General features: G+C 43.0%; 1 protein-coding gene across 1 annotated transcript; it reads left to right on the top strand.

Annotated features, from left to right (window-relative positions):
• The first annotated feature begins 2,866 nt into the window (after positions 1 to 2,866).
• LOC123398638 (protein app1-like) lies at positions 2,867 to 3,946 on the top strand. Its single transcript, XM_045093089.1, has one exon. The coding sequence runs from the start codon at positions 2,980 to 2,982 to the stop codon at positions 3,637 to 3,639; it is 660 nt and encodes a 219-aa protein (XP_044949024.1). The 5' UTR covers positions 2,867 to 2,979; the 3' UTR covers positions 3,640 to 3,946.
• Positions 3,947 to 14,313: the final 10,367 nt, after the last annotated feature.

A 14,313-nucleotide genomic window follows, 5' to 3' on the forward strand; every position in this document is an offset into this window, starting at 1 on the left:
GGGCTGGTGTTGTGGCCAAGGGGGGAGGAGGGGTGTGGCGCACCCCTGGTGGGCCTTAGGCCCACCTGGCTTAGGGTTTGCCCCTCTTTTCTCTCCCCCATGCATTGGACCGAGTGGGGAGGCACACCAGCTCACCTAGGGGCTGGTTCCCTTCCCCACTTGGCCCACCTTACCTCCCGGGGTCGTTGCCCCCCTTCGGTGGACCCCCGGGGCCACCTCCGGTGATGCCCGAAACACTTCCGGTGTCCGAAACCATCCGTCCTATATATCAATCTTTACCTCCAGACCATTCCGGAGCTCCTCGTGACGTCCGGGATCTCATCCGGGACTCCGAACAACTTTCCGTAACCTCGTATAACAATTCCCTATAACCCTAGCGTCACCGAACCTTAAGTGTGTAGACCCTACGGGTTCGGGAGACAGGCAGACATGACCGAGACACCTCTCCGGCCAATAACCATCAGCGGGGTCTGGATACCCATGGTGGCTACCACTTGCTCCACGATGATCTCATCGGATGAACCACAATGTCAAGGATTCAATTAATCCCGTATACGATTCCCTTTGTCTGTCGGTATAGAACTAGCCCGAGATTCGATCGTCGGTATACCTATACCTTGTTCAATCTCGTTACCGGTAAGTCTCTTTACTCGTTCCGTAGCACGTCATCGTGTGACTAACTCCTTAGTCACATTGAGCTCATGATGACGTTCTACCGAGTGGGCCCAGAGATACCTCTCCGTCACACGGAGTGACAAATCCCGATCTCGATTCGTACCAACCCAAAAGACACTTTCGGAGGTACCCGTAGTGCACCTTTATAGTCACCCAGTTACGTTGTGATGTTTGATACACCCAAAGCACTCCTACGGTATCCGGGAGTTGCACAATCTAACGGTCGAAGGAAAAGATACTTGACATTAGAAAAGCTTTAGAATACGAACAATACGATCTAGTGCTATGCTTAGGATTGGGTCTTGTCCATCACATCATTCTCCCAATGATGTGATCCCGTTATCAATGACATCTAATGCCCATGATCAGGAAACCATGATCATCTATTGACTAACGAGCTAGCCAACTAGAGGCTTGCTAGGGACACATTGTGATCTATTTATTCACACATGTATTACTGTTTCCTGTTAATACAATTATAGCATGAACAATAGACGATTATCATGAACAATGAAATATGATAATAACCATTTTATTATTGCCTCTAGGGCATATTTCCAACAGGGTTAGTGTGGGCAATAGCTCCCAACAACCTAGGTATGCGGTTGTATGCTTGCTCCCAATCACCATACAACATCTTGAATGCGGCTTGCTTTGTTTTCCATGCCTTACGATATTTCACCTCGTAGTGAAAGAGCGCTTTCACAAGGTCTTGTACGATTTTTATGCTCATTGTAGGAAGAGAGGAGATGGAGTTGGAAAGCCTATAAGTGATGAACTCGGAGGTGAGTTGTCTATGGATTTGCGACGAAAGGGCACCATCAACCCTCTTGCCTCGACACATGTGAGGCATACAACTGACAATGTTCCATCCTGGCCCTCCTTTCCATGGTCTTGCACGGACAATCCAAGGACACCCTCTATCCTCACATGCAACCGTGTAACGCAGATTCATGTTTGAATTAACAGCTCTGTGTGGCCTATAATGCGTAACAGAATATTCATCCAACCACATCTTCAGTTCAAAGAATGTTTCGAACTTTGACCCCGGCAAAATAATATTCTTCCCATGTCTGTCCCGATGAGAAGGTGGCCTAACTCCAAACAATATGCCTTCGCCTCCGTCAACCACGGCTTCATCCGCAAGGCTAAGATCCTTGAACAATGGTGTCCGGTGATCACGCTTTAATACCTTCCTGAAAGCTTCAGCCTCCTTTGCCGTGAACCCTTCCTCATCAACTTCTTCATCAGGACCCTCATCGTCAAACTCAGATGCATAGCCACGTGAGTACGGAATAGAATGGTCCATTGTCTCTTGCAAATTATATTTGTCCAAATCACCAAGATTGTTGTCATGAAGAACATTACCATCATTCTCATCATCGTCGTGCTCATCATTAGCCTCTAGCAATGGTTCATGTAAACAACCCTAATCCTAACACCATCATACCCCTTATCATAACATAGAAACAAATACAACAATATCATATAGATCCCACATTTCATGAAAAACTAGGGTTTCCTCAAATTTGCAAAAAAAAGACCACACGAGATTTTTCTTTGGATGAAAATGAGGGAAGATGTGGGGATTACCTTAGGAGAGTGATTGGACCACAAATACCCGGTCCAAACCTTCAGATTTGGTGATTTGGAGAAGGATTTGAAGAGGGGCCGTGGCTGGGAGAGGGGCGTGGGGGAGGGGAATGAGGAGGGGGTGGGGAGGGGGGCTGACCCGTGGCTGTATAAGTCAATGTGTGGCGCCTAAGCGTCCGGCGCCACATATTACAATGTGTGACGCCTGAGGCTTAGGCGTCACACGACCTGGGGGTGGACCCTCTTTGCCAGGTGGTCGGGGGTGTGTGGCGTCGAACGGTAGGCGTCACACAGTGTAGTGTGTCGCCTAGTTGTCGGACGCCACACAAAATGGTCAGACGAGTGAAATATTTTCCACGAGGGGTCACTCTGTGAGTTCTTTCCGAGGGGTTATTTTTATCAATTTTGCCCCCATCGTCTCGCACTTCTCCGCCAATCATCAGTACTCCTTACGCGGCCATGTGACCCATACTAGCTCTGCCTGGCCAACAACCGATGCTTGCAAAATGCCAAGCAGAGGTCGGCCGCCAGCTTCTCTCCCAAAATAACAAACAGTGGCCGGAGGCCAGCACATGGGCTATAAAATTGGCATGCAGCGCTCCGGTCATTGCATCACAAAGCAACACAACAAAAGTAGCCACATCGCGCTTAGCTGTGCTCCAAGAGAGCTACTAGGCACGTAGTAACCAGCGGTCACGAGCGCGCGCGCCCATGGCTTCCACCTCGACGAGCTTCGTTGCCATGGCGCTCCTCATGGCCGTCATGCTCAGCACGTGCCATGCTGCGCGCCTCCTCGCCGACGTCCCCGCCTTGCCCATACCGACGCTGCCCCCCGTGCCCGTCGTCCCTACAGTCCCCGCCGTGCCAGGCGGCGTCGTTCCCACGGTGCCCACCGTGCCGAACGTCCCGACGGTTCCCACTGTGCCAGGCATACCGACGGCGCCCACAGTTCCCACCGTGCCCGGCGTACCGGCAATACCCACGGTGCCAGGTGTGCCGGCGGTACCAGTACCTGGAGCCGCCGTGCCAACCATCCCGGCGGTTCCCACTGTGCCAGGCGTGCCGACGGTGCCGCTGCCGGCAGTACCCGGCGCCGCTGTGCCGACCGTGCCCACTGCGCCGAGCGTGCCGATGGTTCCCACAGTGCCGGGCGTGCCGGCGTTGCCGATGCCGTCCGTCCCCGGCGTGCCTAACGTGCCGCTGCCGCCTATGCCGTCCATCCCCGACCTGCCCAAGGTGCCACTGCCGCCGATGCCGTCCGTCCCCGACCTGCCCAAGGTGCCATTGCCTCCGATGCCGTCCGTTCCTGGCGTGCCCAAGGTGCCACTGCCGCCGACGCCGTCTGTTCCCGGTGTGCCGGCCGTGCCATAGTTCCTTGCACCTCCACCATCGACGGACTAGACGTACGTACGTGCCCACGACCGTGCATGCACGATTCACGAGTGTGATGAAACTGCAAGGATCCAACCATGCATAAACCATATGGTTACTTTAACTTGATAGTATTCGTTTGAGCAGCACCTGTGTCTGCGTGCAAGTAAAAAAGTACCCACTTGTTTACGTGTGTCGTATCTTTTCGATTGGTGCGTGTGGTGTGGATGTGTGTACTTTATGCTTGTACATTTATGTGGTGCAAGACCTTCTATGTGTAGGCAAAAAAGGGGTATTGCTCCATTTATACGTGTGCCACTATTTAATTTTCAGTTGTATCAATACGTACATTATTCATGAAGATGTAAGGTTAGTAGTTTGGCTTTACGTATGTAGGTCAAATATAAGAGTATAAATGGAGCTAGAGAAAGCTTTGTGAATTATCCCAATATTATATTAATTCAGTTTTTTGGTACGAAATGTAATGGACATGTGATTATATGAGATGTGCTAAAGAATAATAACGGATGCATTCATATCGTTGATATCCAAACGGGTATAATTTAAAGGCACACCTGGGATCATGTGTTCCCATGTAACAAAAAAAGGCCTAAAAGTTTGCATAATTATGGTGCATATAAATACTTCAGTAATGTCTGTGCCACTAGTGGAAAACGGGCCTTTGACCTGGACCCTTTAGTCCCGGCCTCCCTCTGGGCCGGGACTAAAGGCCCGGCCACGTCGCCCCAAATCGCAATGCCGCCCACGAGGCTTTGGTCCCGGCCCGTAAGGAGCCTTTAGTCCCGATTTGTGTCTCAAACCGGGACTAAAGGGCTACGCGGTGTGCAGCCCGCATGTGCGCCACCTTTAGTCCCGGTTTGTGTCTCAAGCCGGGACTAAAGTCCTCTGCCTATATATAGCATAGCCCCCCTCTCCCCTCTTCCTTGCATTTTTCTTGGATGGAAGAGTGTGGGTGTGTGCTAGCTCTCCATTTTTTTTATGCACTAGAGGTGTTTGTTGAAATGTGTGTTAGAGCGATGCCGCTTCAGTTCACCGAACACAACTACGATATGAGATGCCCGAGCCACGCTTAAACCTCTTCCTCTTTATTTCTACTTATTCTAAAAGGTTAGCAACTATATTTCCTCGTTTAGACCGTGCGGTACTAATTTTTAGGATCGTGATTGTATTTGATATACTCTCGTATAACGCAGATGAGCCATCCATGGATGTACGGTGATCGACGCATAGCCGCTTACAGAGAAGGCGTGCATTCTTTTCGAGATGCAGCCGATGCGAACAAGCATGGTGGTGGCTATATGTTTTGTCCATGTGTCGAATGTCGGAATGAGAAGGATTACACTTCCGCAAGAGTCATTCAGAGCCACCTGCTTCGGTCCGGTTTTATGTCGGGCTATAATGTTTGGACCAAGCACGGAGAAAGAGGGGTTATGATGGAAGACGACGATGAAGAAGAAGAGAACGATGATGACAACTACCGATCTATGTTCCCTGAGTATGCTGATACCGCAATGGAAGACAATGAAGAAGAAGATCAGGATGAAGAACGGGAACCAGATGAGCCCGCTGATGATCTTGGCCGGGTCATTTCTGATGCACCACGAGGTTGCAACACAGAAAAGGAGAGGTTGCAGTTCGAGCAGATGTTACAGGACCACAACAAATTGTTGTACCCAACTTGTGAAGATGGCCAGAAGAAGCTGGGTAGCACACTGGAATTGCTGAAGTGGAAGGCAGAGACCGGTGTCACTGCCTCGTCATTCGAAAAGTTGCTGGTACTGATGAAGAAGATGCTTCCAAGAAAGAACGAATTGCCCGCCAGCACGTACGAAGCAAAGAAGCTTGTCTGTCCTCTAGGATTAGACGTGCAGAAGATACATGCATGCCCTAATGACTGCATCCTCTACCGCGGTGAGAAGTACGAGAATATGGATAAATACCCGGTATGCACTGCATTGCGGTATAAGATCAGAAAAGATGACCCTGGTGATATTGAGGGCGAGCCACCCAGGAAGAGGGTTCCTGCCAAGGTGATGTGGTATGCTCCTATAATACCACGGTTGAAACGTCTGTTCAGAAATAAAGATCATGCGAAGTTGTTGTGATGGCACATGGAAGATCGTATGAAAGACGATAAGTTGAGGCACACCGCTGATGGTCGACAGTGGAGAAAAATCGAGAGAGAGTTCCCGAGATTTGCAGCTGACGCAAGGAACTTATGGTTAGGTCTAAGTACAGATGGCATGAATCCTTTTGGGGAGCAGAGTTGCAGTCACAGCACCTGGCCCGTTACTCTATGTATCTACAACCTTCCTACTTGGTTGTGCATGAAGCGGAAGTTCATTATGATGCCAGTGCTTATCCAAGGTCCAAAGCAACCCGGCAACGATATTGATGTGTACCTAAGGCCATTAGTTGATGAACTTTTACAATTGCGGGCCGAACCAGGTGTACGTGTGTGGGACGAGCACAAACAAGAGGAATTTGACCTTCAAGTGTTGCTTTTCGTAACCATCAATGATTGGCCTGCTCTTAGTAACATTTCAGGACAGTCAAACAAGGGATACAATGCATGCACGCACTGTTTGGATCAGACAGAAAGTATATATCTGGACAAATGTAGGAAGAATGTGTACCCGTACAATCGTCGTTTTCTTCCGCCCAAGCATCCCTTAAAGAAAAAAGGCAAGCATTTCAATGGCAAGGCAGAACCCCGGGGGAAGCCTGTCATCCGTACTCGTGCTGAAGTATTTGATATGGTCAAAGATTTAAAAGTAATCTTTGGAAAGGGTCCCCGCAGCCAACCTGTTCCAAACGACCCTGATAAGCGCGTACCCATGTGGAAGAAGAAATCTATATTTTGGGAGCTACCCTACTGGGAATTCCATGAGGTCCGCTCGGCAATCGACGTGATGCACCTGATGAAGAATTTCTGCGTGAATATTCTAGGCTTCCTGGGCTTGTATGGGAAGTCAAAAGATACACCGGAAGCACGGGAGGACCAGGAACATCATAAAGGAAGAGATGGCATGCATCCAGAGTAGTTTCAAGGGCGTGCCAGCTACGCTCTTACTAAGGAAGAGAAGGAAATCTTCTTTGAAGTCCTTTTCAGTATCAAGGTCCCGATTGGCTTCTCGTCGAATATAAAGGGAATCGTAAATATGAAAGACAAAAAATTCCAAAACCTAAAGTCTCATGACTGCCACGTGCTTATGACGCAATTGCTTCCGGTTGCATTGAGGGGAATTCTACCGGAAAATGTTCGCCTGGCAATTGTGAAGGTATGTGCATTCCTCAATGCAATTTCTCAGAAGGTAATCGATCGAGAAAGTCTATCAGGGTTACAGATTGATGTGGTCCAATGTCTGGTCAGCTTTGAGTTGTTGTTCCCGCCATCCTTCTTCAATATAATGACACACCTCCTAGTTCACCTAGTCGAAGAGATTAGAATTCTCGGCCCTGTGTTTCTACACAATATGTTCCCCTTCGAGAGGTTCATGGGAGTCTTAAAGAAATATGTTCGTAACCGTGCTAGGTCAGAAGGAAGCATCTCCAAGGGCTATGGAACAGAGGAGGTTATTGAGTTTTGTGTGGACTTTCTTCCTGACCTTAAGCCGATTGGTGTTCCTGAATCTCAGTATGAGGGTAGGCTGACAGGAAAAGGCACACTAGGAAGGAAAGCAAAAGTATGTATGGACGGGCATTCTTTCTCTCAAGCACACTACACAGTTCTACACAATTTCATCGTGGTGGCTCCGTATATCGTGAGACACAAGAATATTCTACGCTCCGAAAACCCGGGGAAGGCTGACTCTTGGATTAAAGGGGAACACGAGAAGACTTTCGGCAGTTGGTTGCAGAAACATCTCATGAATGACGACACCGTTGGAGATCAGCTGTACTGTTTGGCCAGGCCACCATCTTCGACTATATGTACTTTCCAAGGGTATGAGATAAATGGGAATACATTTTACACGGTTGCCCAAAATAAAAAGAGCACCAACCAAAATAGTGGTGTCCGCTTTGATGCAACAGACGATAATGGGCACTGTTTGGAAACATATTACGGGTACATAGAGGAGATATGGGAACTTGACTATGGACCTACTTTTAAGATCCCTTTGTTTCGGTGCAAATGGGTGAAGCTGACAGGAGGCGGGGTAGTTGTAGACCAAAAGTACGGCATGACAACAGTGGATCTCAACAGTCTTGCGTACATGGACGAACCATTTGTCCTAGCCAATGATGTCGCTCAGATTTTCAATGTGAATGACATGTCTACAAAAACGAGAAAAAAAATCAGCAAAAGAAGATATCGTGTGATGAGCCAAAACGCCACATAGTTCTTTCAGGGAAAAGAAACATCGTGGGAGTAGATGACAAGACAGACATGTCAGTAGATTATAATAAGTTTCATGAAATTCCGCCCTTCAAAGTGAAAACGGACCCAAGCATCCTACCGAATGATGAAGATTCTCCATGGCTACGACCCAGAAGAAAACATAAATAATAGATAGGAATATTGGTGCAATAATGTAATAATGTATTAAACCTTTTATGTAATGCATGTATGGAATGCACTAAACCTTTTAGTCTTGAATTATTTATTCAATTTCAAACACGAAGTGCATCCAGTTTTTGTCGTAGCCCTCTCAACTCTTTAACACATGCTATGTGGGTGAAATGATGATAGCATGCCAACTTTCAACATTTCCAGAGTTCATTTGTAGTGCTTTTCAATTTCAGGGTCAACTAGCTCAAAAAAATAAGTAAATGCACGAAGAATACCAAATGAAGTGAGAAATTGTTGAAATTTTGTGATGTGCCTTTGAATGGTGGATTTTGAACACACAAAAAGTATGGAGTTCAAATAAGTTCAAAAAAATGAAATCCCTTTGTAAGAGATGAGTTCTCGTTCGAAACCCTGATACTTCGAGAGAGATTGTCCGTTTTGTACATGAAGTGCATCTAGTTTTTGTCGTAGCCCTCTCAACTTTTTAACACATGCTATGTGGGTGAAATTATGATAGCATGCCAACTTTCAACATTTTCAGAGTTCATTTGTAGTGTTTTTCAATTTCAGGGTCAACTAGCTCAAAAAAATAACTAAATGCACGAAGAATACCAAATGAAGTCAGAAATTGTTGAAATTTTGTGATGTGCCTTTGAATGGTGCATTTTGAACACACAAAAAGTATGGAGTTCAAATAAGTTCAAAAAATGAAATCCCTTTGTAAGAGATGAGTTCTCGTTCGAAACCCTGATACTTCGAGAGAGATTGTCCGTTTTGTACACGAAGTGCATCCAGTTTTTGTCGTAGCCCTCTCAACTTTTTAACACATGCTATGTGGGTGAAATGATGATAGCATGCCAACTTTCAACATTTTCACAGTTCATTTGTAGTGCTTTTCAATTTCAGGGTCAACTAGCTCAGAAAAATAAATAAGTAAATGCACGAAGAATACCAAATGAAGTCGGAAATTGTTGAAATTTTGTGATGTGCCTTTGAATGGTGCATTTTGAACACACAAAAAGTATGGAGTTCAAATAAGTTCAAAAAATGAAATCCCTTTGTAAGAGATGAGTTCTCGTTCGAAACCCTGATACTTCGAGAGAGATTGTCCGTTTTGTACACGAAGTGCATCCAGTTTTTGTCGTAGCCCTCTCAACTTTTTAACACATGCTATGTGGGTGAAATGATGATAGCATGCCAACTTTCAACATTTTCAGAGTTCATTTGTAGTGCTTTTCAATTTCAGGGTCAACTAGCTAAAAAAAAAGTAAATGCACGAAGAATACCAAATGAAGTCAGAAATTGTTGAAATTTTGTGATGTTCCTTTGAATGGTGGATTTTGAACACACAAAAAGTATGGAGTTCAAGTAAGTTCAAAAAAATGAAGTCCCTTTGTAAGATATGAGTTCTCGTTCGAAACCCTGATACTTCGAGAGAGATTGTCCGTTTTGTACACGAAGTGTATCCAGTTTTTGTCGTAGCCCTCTCAACTTTTTAACACATGCTATGTGGGTGAAATGATGATAGCATGCCAACTTTCAACATTTTCAGAGTTCATTTGTAGTGCTTTTCAATTTCAGGGCCAACTAGCTCAAAAAAAATAAGTAAATGCACGAAGAATACCAAATGAAGTCAGAAATTGTTGAAATTTTGTGATGTGCCTTTGAATGGTGCATTTTAAACACACAAAAAGTATGGAGTTCAAATAAGTTCAAAAAAATGAAATCCCTTTGTAAGAGATGAGTTCTCGTTCGAAACCCTAATACTTCGAGTGGGATTGTCCGTTTTGTACACGAAGTGCATCCAGTTTTTGTCGTAGCCCTCTCAACTTTTTAACATATGCTATGTGGGTGAAATAATGATAGCGTACCAACTTTCAACATTTTCAGAGTTCATTTGTAGTGCTTTTCAATTTCAGGGTCAACTAGCTCAAAAAAAAGTAAATGCACGAAGAATACCAAATGAAGTCAGAAATTGTTCAAATTTTGTGATGTGCCTTTGAATGGTGCATTTTGAACACACAAAACGTATGGAGTTAAAATAAGTTCAAAAAAATGAAATCCCTTTGTAAGAGATGAGTTCTCGTTCGAAACCCTCATACTTCGAGAGAGATTGTCCGTTTTGTACACGAAGTGCATCCAGTTTTTGTCGTAGACCTCGCAACTTTTTAACACATGCTATGTGGGTGAAATGATGATACCATGCCAACTTTCAACATTTTCAGAGTTCATTTGTAGTGCTTTTCAATTTCAGGGTCAACTAGCTCAAAAAAATAAGTAAATGCACGAAGAATACCAAATGAAGTCAGAAATTGTTGAAATTTTGTGATGTGCCTTTAAATGGTGCATTTTGAACACACAAAACGTATGGAGTTCAAATAAGTTCAAAAAAATGAAATCCCTTTGTAAGAGATGAGTTCTCGTTCGAAACCTTGATACTTCGAGAGAGATTGTCCGTTTTGTACACGAAGTGCATCCAGTTTTTGTCGTAGCCCTCTCAACTTTTTAACACATGCTATGTGGGTGAAATGATGATAGCATGCCAACTTTCAACATTTTCAGAGTTCATTTGTAGTGCTTTTCAATTTCAGGGTCAACTAGTTCAAAAAAATAAGTAAATGCACGAAGAATACCAAATGAAGTCAGAAATTGTTGAAATTTTGTGATGTGCCTTTGAATGGTGCATTTTGAACACACAAAAAGTATGGAGTTCAAATAAGTTCAAAAAAATTAAATCCCTTTGTAAGAGATGAGTTCTCGTTCGAAACCTTGATACTTCGAGAGAGATTGTCCGTTTTGTACACGAAGTGCATCCAGTTTTTGTCGTAGCCCTCTCAACTTTTTAACACATGCTATGTGGGTGAAATGATGATAGCATGCCAACTTTCAACATTTTCAGAGTTCATTTGTAGTGCTTTTCAATTTCAGGGTCAACTAGCTCAAAAAAATAAGTAAATGCACGAAGAATACCAAATGAAGTCAGAAATTGTTGAAATTTTGTGATGTGCCTTTGAATGGTGCATTTTGAACACACAAAAAGTATGGAGTTCAAATAAGTTCAAAAAAATGAAATCCCTTTCTAAGAGATGAGTTCTCGTACGAAACCCTGATACTTCGAGTGAGATTGTCCGTTTTGTACACGAAGTGCATCCAGTTTTTGTCGTAGCCCTCTCAACTCTTTAACACATGCTATGTGGGTGAAATGATGATAGCATGCCAACTTTCAACATTTCCAGAGTTCATTTGTAGTGCTTTTCAATTTCAGGGTCAACTAGCTAAAAAAAATAAGTAAATGCACGAAGAATACCAAATGAAGTGAGAAATTGTTGAAATTTTGTGATGTGCCTTTGAATGGTGGATTTTGAACACACAAAAAGTATGGAGTTCAAATAAGTTCAAAAAAATGAAATCCCTTTGTAAGAGATGAGTTCTCGTTCGAAACCCTAATACTTCGAGAGAGATTGTCCGTTTTGTACATGAAGTGCATCTAGTTTTTGTCGTAGCCCTCTCAACTTTTTAACACATGCTATGTGGGTGAAATGATGATAGCATGCCAACTTTCAACATTTTCAGAGTTCATTTGTAGTGCTTTTCAATTTCAGGGTCAACTAGCTCAAAAAAATAAGTAAATGCACGAAGAATACCAAATGAAGTCAGAAATTGTTGAAATTTTGTGATGTGCCTTTGAATGGTGCATTTTGAACACACAAAAAGTATGGAGTTCAAATAAGTTCAAAAAATGAAATCCCTTTGTAAGAGATGAGTTCTCGTTCGAAACCCTGATACTTCGAGAGAGATTGTCCGTTTTGTACACGAAGTGCATCCAGTTTTTGTCGTAGCCCTCTCAACTTTTTAACACATGCTATGTGGGTGAAATGATGATAGCATGCCAACTTTCAACATTTTCACAGTTCATTTGTAGTGCTTTTCAATTTCAGGGTCAACTAGCTCAGAAAAATAAATAAGTAAATGCACGAAGAATACCAAATGAAGTCGGAAATTGTTGAAATTTTGTGATGTTCCTTTGAATGGTGGATTTTGAACACACAAAAAGTATGGAGTTCAAATAAGTTCAAAAAAATGAAGTCCCTTTGTAAGAGATGAGTTCTCGTTCGAAACCCTGATACTTCGAGAGAGATTGTCCGTTTTGTACACGAAATGCATCCAGTTTTTGTCGTAGCCCTCTCAACTTTTTAACACATGCTACGTGGGTGAAATGATGATAGCATGCCAACTTTCAACATTTTCAGAGTTGATTTGTAGTGCTTTTCAATTTCAGGGTCAACTAGCTCAAAAAAAATCAGTAAATGCACGAAGAATACCAAATGAAGTCAGAAATTGTTGAAATTTTGTGATGTGCCTTTGAATGGTGCATTTTGAAAACACAAAAAGTATGAAGTTCAAATAAGTTCAAAAAAATGAAATCCCTTTGTAAGAGATGAGTTCTCGTTCGAAACCCTAATACTTCGAGTGAGATTGTCCGTTTTGTACACGAAGTGCATCCAGTTTTTGTCGTAGCCCTCTCAACTTTTTAACATATGCTATGTGGGTGAAATGATGATAGCGTACCAACTTTCAATATTTTCAGAGTTCATTTGTAGTGCTTTTCAATTTCAGGGTCAACTAGCTCAAAAAAGAAGTAAATGCACGAAGAATACCAAATGAAGTCAGAAATTGTTGAAATTTTGTGATGTGCCTTTGAATGGTGCATTTTGAACACACAAAACGTATGGAGTTCAAATAAGTTCAAAAAAATGAAATCCCTTTGTAAGAGATGAGTTCTCGTTCGAAACCCTGATACTTCGAGAGAGATTGTCCGTTTTGTACACGAAGTGCATCCAGTTTTTGTCGTAGCCCTCTCAACTTTTTAACACATGCTATGTGGGTGAAATGATGATAGCATGCCAACTTTCAACATTTTTAGAGTTCATTTGTAGTGCTTTTCAATTTCAGGGTCAACTAGCTCAAAAAAAAGTAAATGCACGAAGAATACCAAATGAAGTCAGAAATTGTTGAAATTTTGTGATGGTCCTTTGAATGGTGGATTTTGAACACACAAAAAGTATGAAGTTCAAATAAGTTCAAAAAAATGAAATCCCTTTGTAAGAGATGAGTTCTCGTTCGAAACCCTGATACTTCGAGAGAGATTGTCCGTTTTGTACACGAAGTGCATCCAGTTTTTGTCGTAGCCCTCTCAACTTTTTAACACATGCTATGTGGGTGAAATGATGATAGCATGCCAACTTTCAACATTTTCACAGTTCATTTGTAGTGCTTTTCAATTTCAGGGTCAACTAGCTCAGAAAAATAAATAAGTAAATGCACGAAGAATACCAAATGAAGTCGGAAATTGTTGAAATTTTGTGATGTTCCTTTGAATGGTGGATTTTGAACACACAAAAAGTATGGAGTTCAAATAAGTTCAAAAAAATGAAGTCCCTTTGTAAGAGATGAGTTCTCGTTCGAAACCCTGATACTTCGAGAGAGATTGTCTGTTTTGTACACGAAGTGCATCCAGTTTTTGTTGTAGCCCTCTCAACTTTTTAACACATGCTATGTGGGTGAAATGATGATAGCATGCCAACTTTCAACATTTTCAGAGTTGATTTGTAGTGCTTTTCAATTTCAGGGTCAACTAGCTCAAAAAAAATAAGTAAATGCACGAAGAATACCAAATGAAGTCAGAAATTGTTGAAATTTTGTGATGTGCCTTTGAATGGTGCATTTTGAAAACACAAAAAGTATGAAGTTCAAATAAGTTCAAAAAAATGAAATCCCTTTGTAAGAGATGAGTTCTCGTTCGAAACCCTAATACTTCGAGTGAGATTGTCCGTTTTGTACACGAAGTGCATCCAGTTTTTGTCGTAGCCCTCTCAACTTTTTAACATATGCTATGTGGGTGAAATGATGATAGCGTACCAACTTTCAATATTTTCAGAGTTCATTTGTAGTGCTTTTCAATTTCAGGGTCAACTAGCTCAAAAAAAAAGTAAATGCACGAAGAATACCAAATGAAGTCAGAAATTGTTGAAATTTTGTGATGTGCCTTTGAATGGTGCATTTTGAACACACAAAACGTATGGAGTTCAAATAAGTTCAAAAAAATGAAATCCCTTTGTAAGAGATGAGTTCTCGTTCGA

This window comes from Hordeum vulgare, chromosome 5H, assembly GCF_904849725.1.
Source record: "Hordeum vulgare subsp. vulgare chromosome 5H, MorexV3_pseudomolecules_assembly, whole genome shotgun sequence".
NCBI classification, from domain to species: Eukaryota; Viridiplantae; Streptophyta; class Magnoliopsida; order Poales; family Poaceae; genus Hordeum; species Hordeum vulgare.